We start from the raw sequence: 13,657 nt of genomic DNA, 5'->3' as shown, positions 1-13,657 counted from the left end.
TTAATGAAATGGCCACCCGCTGTTTATTATCTATGCATAGTCACTTTACCCCTACCTACAGTGAGGGGAAACAGTATTTGATCCCCTGCTGATTTTGTACGTTTGCCCACTGACAAAGAAATGATCAGTCTATAATTTTAATGGTAGGTTTATTTGAACAGTGAGAGACAGAATAACAACAAAAAAATCCAGAAAAACGCATGTCAAAAATGTTATAAATTGATTTGCATTTTAATGCATTTTGACCCCTCTGCAAAACATAACTTAGTACTTGGTGGCAAAACCCTTGTTGGCAATCACAGAGGTCAGACTTTTCTTGTAGTTGGCTACCAGGTTTGCACACATCTCAGGAGGGATTTTGTCCCACTCCTCTTTGCAGATCTTCTCCAAGTCATTAAGGTTTCGAGGCTGACGTTTGGCAACTCGAACCTTCAGCTCCCTCCACAGATTTTCTATGGGATTAAGGTCTGGAGACTGGCTAGGCCACTCCAGAACCTTAATGCGCTTCATCTTGAGCCACTCCTTTGATGCCTTGGCCGTGTGTTTTGGGTCATTGTCATGCTGGAATACCCATCCACGACCCATTTTCAATGCCCTGGCTGAGGGAAGGAGGTTCTCACCCAAGATTTGACGGTACATGGCCCCGTCCATCGTCCCTTTGATGCGGTGAAGTTGTCCTGTCCCCTTAGCAGAAGAACACCCCCAAAGCATAATGTTTCCACCTCCATGTTTGACGGTGGAGATGGTGTTCTTGGGGTCATAGGCAGCATTCCTCCTCCTCCAAACACGGCGAGTTGAGTTGATGCCAAAGGCATATTATGCCAAAGAGCTTGATTTTGGTCTCATCTGACCACAACACTTTCACCCAGTTCTCCTCTGAATCATTCAGATGTTCATTGGCAAACTTCAGACGGCCCTGTATATGTGCTTTCTTGAGCAGGGGGACCTTGCGGGCGCTGCAGGATTTCAGTCCTTCACGGCGTAGTGTGTTACCAATTGTTTTCTTGGTGACTATGGTCCCAGCTGCCTTGAGATCATTGACAAGATCCTCCCGTGTAGTTCTGGGCTGATTCCTCACCGTTCTCATGATCATTGCAACTCCACGAGGTGAGATCTTGCATGGAGCCCCAGGCCGAGGGAGATTGACAGTTCTTTTGTGTTTCTTCCATTTGCGAATAATCGCACCAACTGTTGTCACCTTCTCACCAAGCTGCTTGGCGATGGTCTTGTAGCCCATTCCAACCTTGTGTAGGTCTACAATCTTGTCCCTGACATCCTTGGAGAGCTCTTTGGTCTTGGCCATGGTGGAGAGTTTGGAATCTGATTGATTGATTGCTTCTGTGGACAGGTGTCTTTTATACAGGTAACAAGCTGAGATTAGGAGCACTCCCTTTAAGAGTGTGCTCCTAATCTCAGCTCGTTACCTGTATAAAAGACACCTGGGAGCCAGAAATCTTTCTGATTGAGAGGGGGTCAAATACTTATTTCCCTCATTAAAATGCAAATCAATTTATAACATTTTTAACGTATTTTTCTGGATTTTTTTGTTGTTATTCTGTCTCTCACTGTTCAAATAAACCTACCATTAAAATTATAGACTGATCATTTCTTTGTCAGTGGGCAAACGTACAAAATCAGCAGGGGATCAAATACTTGTTTACCTCATTGTACATATTACCTTAATTACCTCGACTAACCTGTACCCCCGCACATTGACTTGGTACCGGTACCCCCTGTATATAGCCTCGTTATTGTTATTTAATTGTGTTACTTTTTTATTACTTTAGTTTATTTAGTAAATGTTTTCTTAACTCTTATTTTTTCTTAACTGCATTGTTGGTTAAGGGCTTGTAAGTAATAATTTCACAGTAAGGTCTACACCTGTTGTATTCAGTGCATGTGACAAATAAAATGTTTGATTTGCGTTAAAGGGGCAGTGTTGTATTTTGAGACCTGCTTGAATATGCAAAAAAGCCAATAGGCAGAGTGTAGCCTACATTTTTGTCTGATTCTCTATGGTAAAAAATATTGTAAAGTGTTTTATTTTGTAAAGTGCTTCCTTGCATCATACAATGCCGTAAAAATGGTGGTACAGACCTTTTTCTTTGTTGGGACAAGTAACTTGAGCTTTTGGATAAGTAAAAAATCTGTCCTACTTGTGTCATAAAATAGTTAATGTCAAGCCTTGCTGTATAGGATGATTAGGATCCGATGTAAATATTGATTGACTGATTAACTGTTTGAACTTTCCTGACCCCTCACTGATCAGACACTCTCCTCAATGTCTTCTTGGCCATCGCTGTTGACAACCTTGCAAACGCACAGGAGCTCACTAAGGTACAGTACATAGTACAGTCGGGCTTTCAGCCTCTGAACGAGAGCGAGAGAGCGAGAGTTCAGCTGATGATCCATCATAAAAGTCAGCTGTCTGATCAAACGCCACATGGAATTTCATCCCTGTATTTATGCTTGTTGAATTAGAGAGGTAATATTCCTATTAGGATATATAGTGCCTTACTTTACTGGTTCTTTAACCCTGTTGTCTGGGTGCTGTTCTGGGATGACTGATGTTTATCCTGGTCAATAACTCAAGGCAATGAACCTCCTAACTGGAGGGAAGAGGCTTAAATCTTAGCGGCCACTCCAGAAAGAGTTGATGGCGTTGATTTGTTGGCTTGTGGCAGGGCTTATCATCATGTCTCCATTGATGGCTCTCCTACCCACCCCTGGGTGATATTATTTCCTCTGTGTGTATGTGCTCCCCAGGACGAGGAGGAGCAGGAGGTGGCCATCACCAAGAAGATGGCCCTCCAGAAGGTCAAGGAGGTGAAGGAGGTTAGCCCCATGTCGGCAGCTAACATCTCCATCACAGTGTAAGTCATGATCTGGCGTTTGATCCAGTTTCCCCCTGCTACCCCCCTGCCCTCCCCCCAAGCACACCACACTGTCTCCCCCTCCTGAGAGATGCTCTTTTATATTATTTTAAGTTTGTCTACATGAGATGTTGTGTTGTTTGTGGCTCTGCATACTGTAAGTTGTATTATCCTGTCTGTAGGCCCAGTTTTTTGTTGATTGTGTTCTTCTGAGTTTTGTATGATTTAACCCTTCTGTTCCCAGTGTTTTGATAGATCATGTGTTCTCTCTTTGAGTCACTGTAGGGCTCAATGTTGTAAATGTGTGAGAAGCAATTAGTAAAAGGCTTTAGAAGGGTCAGAGATACCTTAATACTCTGGCTCCCACCCCTACATAGGCTACACAGTATGCTGTACACAGGCCAACATGGAGCGGAGAGGGCAATGCCAGCAAGGTAATTTAATAAACAATGAGCACAGATTGAGCATGCAACGCTGTACATTCAGACACATGGTTCTGTGGTTCTGTGGTGTATACCATTGTTGGACCCCACCACTAATCTCTTTCGCGTGACAGGCACTTAACATAAAATGTCAATTGAGCTAGCTAAATAGATAGTCCACATGAGATTTCGAGCATATCAGTCATTGTATGTGGCATATCAGTCACTGACGTTCACCTGTATGTATAACACCTGCAATTAGTGTCTTCATAGTAGATGGTAGCAGGATATGTGATTCTGTTATTGTTTTAAATGTTTTGTCTTAAATGTTTCAAAGCACTGTTTTATCTTGTTATTTAAAAAATGTGATGTAGCCATCAATTTGTAGAACCTTATTAATATGGGTTTTGAGAATTTTTTCCTCCATATATCCTCAAACAAATTATAAATGTAATGTAATCGGACTTGAAACATGCCACCTATAAATCTCTTGCATAGAGATTTTTGTCTCTGCAATGTGAGATATGACTATATTCACTATTGTCTTGGAGGTTGAATGTCTCAAAACTGCTGCTATCATTCCTTTGTTTCCTCAATCTGTTGGTCTCAAACTGAGATTCCCATTGAGTTGACGCCTAATGGGAAAGTACAGGGACAGACAGACGGATGGATGAATGGAAAGAGGGTGTCCTGGCCTCCTTCTGACCCTGAACTCTCCCACTCTTTTGTTCTCCCTCCCCCAACTTTTGTTTTTTTGCATGTGCAGTTTTGTAAAGCAAAGTCAAGGTGCAATCTCTCGCAGCTCGTCCGTCTGCAGCGTTAATTCACTGTGAGTGTTTACTCTCCGTTACACTTTACTCCATCACCCTCCTCCTCCTCCTCCTCCTCCTCCTCCCTAGCCTGGGTCCCATTCACTATGTACAGTAGCCAATTAATCTATCGTTATCATGCCTAATGTTGAGCTTGGCTGTAAACGAACACTGGACCAACAGCCTACCTCCCCTCCCCCTGTCTCCCCCTTGACTCTGAACTGTTCTCCTGAGCATGGTGTCATACCATTATGAGTATTCCACTGTGTAGAACTGTTGCAGATGAATGTGGAAGCCTTTCTCAGAAACAGGTGTCATGATATGGTATGCTCATGCTGTATCTACATGTGTTTGTCATGATGGACCAGTGAATATATTGAATACTGTACATCTGCACTTGTTGCAGTGACTGAGCTCTCCTCGTGACTCTCCCTCTCTAAAGAATGACTTCCTGCCTATGCTGGGTTCACCACTCAGAGGTGGTGTGTTGTGCTGCTGGGCTGGGCTCAGTTAACAGCAGGCCCCTGTTGTGTAGAGCAGACGTTCTGTAGGGGAGGGACTGAAAGCCGTTCTCACTCCCTGTCTTAATGACCCACAGCAAAGCCACTAGAAACTGTTGCTGACGCTCAGTGAGTCAGCAGTTCCATCTGAGCAGGTTTGTAATGGCCACCATGTGCCACGGGACCAGATGCCACTGCCAGGCAGCTGGAGAGGCAAAACACACACACACACAAACTTGCACGGATGTACACACACGCACACACACACACACACACAACTGAAATACCCTTTGTTTGGCTGAAGTGCCATGCCACTCATTTATATTAGGGACTAGTGTTTCATATTTACAAGGATAATATAACCTGGGGGTAGGATTGTTTAAGATAACGTCAGGTACTAAGTATCCTTATTGTTGTGCAATACCAATATCTGGGTCTTTCCCTTGGCTTCTTTATTTTCAGTTCTCCTCTCAGTGAAGTAAGTTCTTTGGTTTCTGTGTTATTCGTGTCGCCCCATGTTTCTCCTCTTTCAGTCTTTCTAAACTCTTGTTTCCCCCTGTGTTTGTTTTCAATGTCTCCTAACCTGTTGATGGCACTTTTAGGGAGCTTACTCTTAGTCTGCCCCTTGTTTGTTTCAATGTGCTCCTTTATGTGTTGTAGGAGTTATGTCTGCACCCCAGTCCATCACTACTTGAGGTAAACTAACTTATGGTGGCCATGACAATCTACTTGTATAACATACAGTGAGGGAAAAAAGTATTTGATCCCCTGCTGATTTTGTACGTTTGCCCACTGACAAAGAAATGATCAGTCTATAATTTTAATGGTAGGTTTATTTGAACAGTAAGAGACAGAATAACAACCAAAAAATCCAGAAAAACGCATGTCAAAAATGTTATAAATTGATTTGCATTTTAATGAGGGAAATAAGTATTTGACCCCCTCTCAATCAGAAAGATTTCTGGCTCCCATGTGTCTTTTATACAGGTAACGAGCTGAGATTAGGAGCACACTCTTAAAGGGAGTGCTCCTAATCTCAGTTTGTTACCTGTATAAAAGACACCTGTCCACAGAAGCAATCAATCAATCAGATTCCAAACTCTCCACCATGGCCAAGACCAAAGAGCTCTCCAAGGATGTCAGGGACAAGATTGTAGACCTACACAAGGCTGTAATGGGCTACAAGACCATCGCCAAGCAGCTTGGTGAGAAGGTGACAACAGTTGGTGCGATTATTCGCAAATGGAAGAAACACAAAATAACTGTCAATCTCCCTCGGCCTGGGGCTCCATGCAAGATCTCACCTCGTGGAGTTGCAATGATCATGAGAACGGTGAGGAATCAGCCCAGAACTACACGGGAGGATCTTGTCAATGATCTCAAGGCAGCTGGGACCATAGTCACCAAGAAAACAATTGGTAACACACTACGCCGTGAAGGACTGAAATCCTGCAGCGCCCGCAAGGTCCCCCTGCTCAAGAAAGCACATATACAGGCTTTCTTGAGCAGGGGGACCTTGCGGGCGCTGCAGGATTTCAGTCCTTCACGGCGTAGTGTGTTACCAATTGTTTTCGACCGGGAGACTCATGGGCGGCGCACAATTGGCCCAGCGTCGTCCACGGTAGGGGAGGGAATGGCCGGCAGGGATGTAGCTCAGTTGATAGAGCATGGCGTTTGCAACGCCAGGGTTGTGGGTTCGATTCCCACGGGGGGCCAGTATAAAAAAAATATGTATTCACTAACTGTAAGTCGCTCTGGATAAGAGCGTCTGCTAAATGACTAAAATGTAAATGTAAATGTAAACATCTGAATGATTCAGAGGAGAACTGGGTGAAAGTGTTGTGGTCAGATGAGACCAAAATCGAGCTCTTTGGCATCAACTCAACTCGCCGTGTTTGGAGGTGGAGGAATGCTGCCTATGACCCCAAGAACACCATCCCCACCGTCAAACATGGAGGTGGAAACATTATGCTTTGGGGGTGTTTTTCTGCTAAGGGGACAGGACAACTTCACCGCATCAAAGGGACGATGGACGGGGCCATGTACCATCAACCTTGGGTGAGAACCTCCTTCCCTCAGCCAGGGCATTGAACATGGGTCGTGGATGGGTATTCCAGCATGACAATGACCCAAAACACACAGCCAAGGCAACAAAGGAGTGGCTCAAGAAGAAGCACATTAAGGTCCTGGAATGGCCTAGCCAGTCTCCAGACCTTAATCCCATAGAAAATCTGTGGAGGGAGCTGAAGGTTCGAGTTGCCAAACGTCAGCCTCGAAACCTTAATGACTTGGAGAAGATCTGCAAAGAGGAGTGGGACAAAATCCCTCCTGAGATGTGTGCAAACCTGGTGGCCAACTACAAGAAACGTCTGACCTCTGTGATTGCCAACAAGGGTTTTGCCACCAAGTACTAAGTCATGTTTTGCAAAGGGGTCAAATACTTATTTCCCTCATTAAAATGCAAATCAATTTATAACATTTTTTACATGTGTTTTTCTGGATTTTGTTGTTGTTATTCTGTCTCTCACTGTTCAAATAAACCTACCATTAAAATTATAGACTGATCATGTCTTTGTCAGTGGGCAAACGTACAACATCAGCAGGGGATCAAATACTTTTTTCCCTCACTGTACATAACTTCCTGGTGATGACCATCATCATCATCGTGTTTACATTATTGAAGCAGGATGGAACCAAAATCTTGTCCCGCTTCTTTACTTTGCCCTACATATTCATTTATCATCTCCTCCTTATAGTGTACCGTATACTATACTGTAAATTCACTCAAATAATCCCCTGCCACCTCTCCATTCACCCCTAAGTCAGAGACTTCATAGTTTAGAGCTATACTCTGTTCTCAGGTAAGTAATGGAGGAAAGATTGGAGCCCTGGGGTTGAACATGACTACTAGGCTATAACAAGTAGACATGATAGAATATATAGTTTTCATACCGTTGTAGGAAAGTTAATACTGTTTTCTACACAGCAAAGGAAGTCATGTTTGATGTATTGGAATACGTGTGGTAGGTAGACTACTGATTTAGAATGCATGTGTTCAACCATTTCAAAGTACTCTACAGACACGCAAATGAAGCATGTCAGAGCATGGTCTTGGTCTACCATGCTTGGCCTGTCCATAAAGACTCTCTTTTTACCTGTGGTAATGGAGTGGGACCGGACTGTTTTGCTGTGAAGAAACCTCCATACTGTATATAAATTGTATGTCTTATTATCCTTCTCTTCAAATACATAATAAATACATATAACTCATGCAGTAAAGGACACTTTTTCAGTGTACCCTATTAAAGGTGAACTACGCTGTCCCTCTGACCTGTCTGTCCACCTGCAGTAAGGAGCAGCAGAAGTCTCTGAAGATGATGTCAGTGTGGGAGCAGCGCACCACTCAGCTGAGGAGACACAACCTGCGGGCCAGCAGTGAGGCCCTGTACAGCGAGCTGGACCCTGAGGAGAGGCTGCGCATGTCCTCCGCCCTGCACATCCGCCCTGACATGAAGACCCACCTGGACCGGCCCCTGGTCGTGGAGCCCCACGACGGCCCCGGCCCCATGGGCCACCTCAAGCCCCGGACCCCTGAGGAGACAGATATCCCTGGGGACCAGGCCGGCCCCCAGCCACGCAGGCGCCACCGGGACAGGGAGAGACCCATCGATGAGGCCAATGAGAATGGAGATCCAGGCAAAGAGGGTAGGCACCATGTCCATCACAGTCGCAGCAAGGACCCCGACGGGACTCGGGGTAAGGAGGGGAAGAGTGAGCGGTCGCACAACCGAGTGGGTGGCAGGAGGCACCACCACCAGACCTCAGTGGACGAGGAAGGAGGAGGGGGAACTGGAACGGGGGAGAGAGAGCACCGCCACCACCATTCCCACAGACAGGCCAGAGAGGGTAACGGCACTGTCAACAGCGGACGCAAGGACGAGCGCAGGTCACGCCACAAAGATGGCCGCTCGGGAGAGAGGTGCTCCAGGGGAGAGAACGGGGCCAATGGGGAGAGGAGGAGACACAAGACCCACAGCTCCAGGGGCCAGTCCACACTGGAGGGAGAGGAGCACAGTGAGAGGGGGAAGGGCCACAAGTAAGACTGTCTCAGTCCCTGTCTCTCTGTTACTTCTCCTGATGACATCTACATGACTATATTGGTTAACTACTGCAAATCTATATGGTACATCATTTCGCAATGATGAGAGCATATCCTATAACGTTATTTTAGAGGAATAGATGTATTCCTAGTACCAAAGATCAATGAGTTGTGCTATATGGTCATTCCCTCTGTTTCCCAGGGACAAATATGTGGAGTCCGAGGGCGACTCCCTGGCCACTAGCCCCCAGCAGGACCCTGGAGATCAGAGGTGGGGCACAGAGATAGCTGAGGACTCAGACAACCAGAGGAACGTCAGACGGACAGGACAGACAGCCGTCCACATCCCCCCTGACACCTTCACCTCCCCGCCTGGAGAGACCACCCTTATCCCCAGTCAGTACCAACCTTAACCCTAACACTCATTCCCAGTCAGTGTCCTGTGTTGCTAAGGTATATCTAAACCTTTGTGTCTGTGTCCCAGTGAACAGTATAGACTGTGAGACCATGCCTATGAACGAGGAGAAGAAGACCCTGGAGGAGCTGACTCGGAGCGGACCCAGACCCATCCTCCCATACAGCTCCATGTTTGTGTTTGGCCAGACCAACGTGTGAGTGGGCCACGTGGACAGCTCTACTATATGCTACACAACTCATACCATTCAAACCACACACACTCTGCCTTCCATTTAGTCCCAGGCTACATGATAACATTGTCACATGGCCCCACGTTTAACTCCTGTTAACATTTTAGTGCATATCTTAAAGGCAATTAACAGCCAGCCACTGTGATAGCCTGTCTATATGCAGCCAGCCACTGTGATAGCCTGTCTATATGCAGCCAGCCACTGTGATAGCCTGTCTATATGCAGCCAGCCACTGTGATAGCCTGTCTATATGCAGCCAGCCACTGTGATAGCCTGTCTATATGCAGCCAGCCATTACTAGGAACAGTGTTTAAATTAGCTGATGTCTCTCAGGTGAGCTGTGTATGGACTATAGGATCTATTTCTCTCTCTCTCTCTCTCTCTCTCTCTCTCTCTCTCTCTCTCTCTCTCTCTCTCTCTCTCTCTCTCTCTCTCTCTCTCTCTCTCTCTCTCTCTCTCCCTCTTTCCAGGGTGCGGCGTCTGTGTCATTACATTGTGAGTCTGCGGTACTTTGAAATGTGTATCCTGGTAGTGATATCTATGAGTAGCATTGCATTGGCTGCAGAGGACCCTGTCCAGGCCAACGCTCCACGCAACAATGTGAGTCTACACACACACACACACACACACACCACACACACAGGCAGACATGCCAGACACACACACACACACGCCCCCTCAATCTGGCAGCCATAGTCAGTACATCTACATGTATACCAAGGATGGGCAACTTTGATGGGGGTGGGGGCCACAAAAAATATGGGGCGCAGTCCCAACAACAACAAAAAATACTGATCTAAAATGTTTTTGCTGACACGGGCTAATTGAGTGACTGTCAGGGACTGACATAACGAGATAAAAACTGCTGATGCACAACATTTTGGGGAAATTGATCTGCGGGCCGCCAGTTGCCCATCCCTGATTTACATCTACACGGTCATGACATCTCCGATGACTCAGTCAGAAAAATAATGACAGGTGTGACAACAAAGTTAATCAAAATCTATCTGTAAGCAAGGAGAGGATCAGACAGCTGTTCAAATGAGCTGGAGGAATAATAACATTTGCATGGCCTCTTTTTTATTACTAATGCACTCTCGCTCTCCTGTTCAGGTGCTCAAGTATCTGGACTACGTCTTCACGGGAGTTTTCACATTTGAGATGGTGATTAAGGTAAGAGCTTGGATAGCACTGATGTTTACTACATGCGAAATGACTGAACAAAAATAACATGTTTTCAGATCCCTTTTGGCAGCTGTCTTAGACTTCCACTATGTTTGACTAGAATTGATTTCTTTGTTTTTCACTCAGTTACTTCTATAGTTGTATTGGCCTCATGCCACATACCATGTTAAATTAAATGCATTACTAAATGAGAGCACTTTAATAATAATAATAATGATTTATTACTTTTCTATAGCGCTTTTCATAGAATCTCAAAGCGGTTCAAGAGCAAAAAAAACTAAACAAGCAATAGACCTATACTGTATCATGACAGGTCAACTAATAGAGGCCAAGTCTATGATAGCTGCATCCTCCAAAGATGGAGAGGGTCAGTTCATGACTTGAGTGAAGGGAGCTGGACAGAGGATGGTAGATGATTGTGATGGAGTCTGCTGATGATCTTGTAGAGGGCAAGTCTGGGAACCAGCCTGAGTCTTATAGCCACTGGACTTCTCCTCTTCCACTCTGTGTAGCACCCACTTGGGTGATGCCTCAGCAGCTCTGGGGCGCCAGAAAGCTCAACACACAAAGTTCAGAATAGTAGCCAGTCGTCCTCTCTACGAGCCCTCTGCCTCAGGACTGCTGTATTCCTCTGTCTCCCATTCCTCTCATGCTTCAGGCGACTCCTCAAATGATGTTCTCAAAAGATCTGGAATTGGCAGCCAGGTGAAACAAAAAAGATGGTACTGTGTCCAGATGCATAAAAAAAAGCTAGCTAGCCAAGACAAAAAGTGTTAACCAGTCAGTCTATTTGCAAATCCGTGGCTCAAAAACGCCAGATATTTGCAATAAAACTTGATGTTAACAAAATGTTTCCAGTTTTTTTTAATGATATTTCCACACTAGGAGGTCGAAATAACACTCTGAAATTGTGAAAATGATGATAATGCCCTTTTTGTGTAAGAGTTGTTTGAAAAAAATGCCTGGAATTTCATCCTGTTCAGGTGGGGTGGAACTTTTAGCCCACATCATGATGTCACAATGTGATCTGATTATAATAGACCAATGCCTGTTCATCTGGGTAAGGGGGTGGGCTCTAGACCATCCTATGAGCCAGTCAGGGCTGTGTATGTAAATATCTTCACATTTGTTTCCTAAAGCCCACATGAACAGACTGAGCATTTCAACGGCCAAAAGAGGCTCAGGGAAATAAATGATAAAAATATATATTTTCGAGTTGTTTTCATGAAAATAAACACACACAGTGATTTATTAGACATACAGTTATGATTTAAAAATAAAATTACAAAGACTGCATTGGGGCTTTAATTTAATACATTTGGAGTAGGACTATGGGAGGTTGCGCCACCCTCAGTGTACTGTAGCATCTAACCCTGCTCTCTAATTGGTCCAGATGGTTGACCTGGGCCTCCTGCTCCATCCTGGTTCTTACTTCAGAGATCTCTGGAACATTCTGGACTTCATTGTGGTCAGTGGCGCACTGGTGGCATTTGCATTTTCGTAAGTTTAATATTTTCTTACTAACATTCATAATTTCCCCATCCCCCCCAAAAAAGATAAGTCAACTTTTACTAAAGAAACTGATAAACTGCACTTTCCCAGACACTGGTTGTAAAATATGTAGACATGCTGTGCTTGCTTTTTTTTTTACATGCACTATAATTAGTCTGTCATTTCCCATCAGAGAAATTCCTCATCATGAAATTCCTTGCATCAATACAATAGAATATGTACTCCTGAAGGATGATGTCTGCTACTTCTTACTGCTGCAATATTGTAATCATTATTGGCTCAGTGTCATGTGTCAATGTGCAGCGGTAGGACGGAGTCAGGCGTAGGACACAGAACTGAGTAAACGACGTACTTTACTCGAAGAATAAACAACACTAATTTCCACGCAGGGAAAACACACCAGCTCACATAAGTCTCACGCACAAAATGTGGGAACCAGAGGGTTAAATAGGGAAATAATATAATGTAATGGGAACCAGGTGTGTACAATCAAGACAAAACAAATGGAAAAAGAAACGTAGATCGGTGGCAGCTAGAAAGCCGGTGACGACGACCGCCGAACGCCGCCCGAACAAGGAGAGGCACCAACTTCGGCGGAAGTCGTGACACTCAATCTTTGGGCCAAGTTTTTGGTCCAACTGTTTTTGTTGTGAGAATGAGAATAGGGCCATTCAGGTGAAACACTATGTTTAGTCCTGTATGCCTGCTAATGCTGCTGCTGCCTGGGGTATTGACTGAACCTACCATTAGTTCCATAAAAACACAACTGGAGAATAGGAATACATAATGTCCTAGTCGTTTATGTGCTGATAGAGAAACCGGTTGGGGTGTTTTGCAGTAGGGGGGTGTAATTGCGTTAAATTAACCTCCACAAAATGCTCTGTTTCATGCTATGTGTGTGTGTATGTGTGTGTGTGTGTGTGTACATGTGTTATGTGCGCTATTGACTTAAAATTACTCTTCTGTTTCCTTGTGGCTTGGATCTCTTGAAGGAGCTTCATGGGGTAATGCTCTCTCTCTCTCTCCTCTCGCTCTCTCTCTCTCTCTCTCTCTCTCGTCTTGCCTGTCTGTGTGTGTGAGCTAACAGGGTCTATGCTCAGTCCATAGGCCTGTTCTGTTCTGGGACACACTCATCTCTCTCTCTTCTGTTCATCTTTCATAATCCACTTGTCTTCTCTCACATTCATCTGCTTGACCATAGATCCTCTGTGGTGTCCAAGTTCCTCTCCGCTACAGGGGGCATGTCACCTCAGTGTTCGTTCTCCTTGTTTCTTATCATGACTACATATTCACCTGGACTGCACTAGACAAATACATCTGTTGCTGTGATGAGAATGATCATTCTACTCTATATCAGCTCATGGTTTCATTACAAAACACACATAGTTAAGCAGTGACTACTTGTACAAGGTAGTAAGGTAGTAAGAAAGAAAGCCACTTTCTCTGCATGGAACTTTAGAGTGTCCTTCGAAACTGTTATGGTGTCATCAAGGTATTTAAATTGGTGACTGCTTACTGACCATACAGTACCAGCCTCCATTCCCACTCGTTTGTTTGTTTACAGCACTCCCCCCTAGCCATTCTGACAGACAGCCGGCCGTGTTGATGTT

General features: G+C 44.8%; 1 protein-coding gene across 1 annotated transcript in view; it reads left to right on the top strand.

Moving 5' to 3' along the window:
- The window catches only part of LOC311124357 (voltage-dependent N-type calcium channel subunit alpha-1B-like), a gene marked incomplete at both ends in the record, with an annotated part of 32,490 nt that extends 20,455 nt beyond the window's left edge, over nt 1–12,035 (top strand). Inside the window, 9 exons of the mRNA XM_084198519.1 lie at nt 2,270–2,337; nt 2,767–2,873; nt 4,062–4,124; nt 7,954–8,700; nt 8,906–9,099; nt 9,188–9,314; nt 9,821–9,950; nt 10,464–10,523; nt 11,929–12,035. Coding sequence (XP_084054645.1) covers nt 2,270–2,337; nt 2,767–2,873; nt 4,062–4,124; nt 7,954–8,700; nt 8,906–9,099; nt 9,188–9,314; nt 9,821–9,950; nt 10,464–10,523; nt 11,929–12,035 — 1,603 coding nt within the window. The remainder of the gene's footprint in view (nt 1–2,269; nt 2,338–2,766; nt 2,874–4,061; nt 4,125–7,953; nt 8,701–8,905; nt 9,100–9,187; nt 9,315–9,820; nt 9,951–10,463; nt 10,524–11,928) is intronic.
- Nucleotides 12,036–13,657: the final 1,622 nt, after the last annotated feature.

The sequence above is a fragment of the Coregonus lavaretus genome, assembly GCF_964263955.1.
Source record: "Coregonus lavaretus genome assembly, contig: HAP1_SCAFFOLD_5868, whole genome shotgun sequence".
NCBI lineage: Eukaryota > Metazoa > Chordata > Actinopteri > Salmoniformes > Salmonidae > Coregonus > Coregonus lavaretus.
The sequence above is the reverse complement of the archived record's forward strand: the minus strand, read 5'-3'. Positions and strand labels throughout refer to the sequence as shown.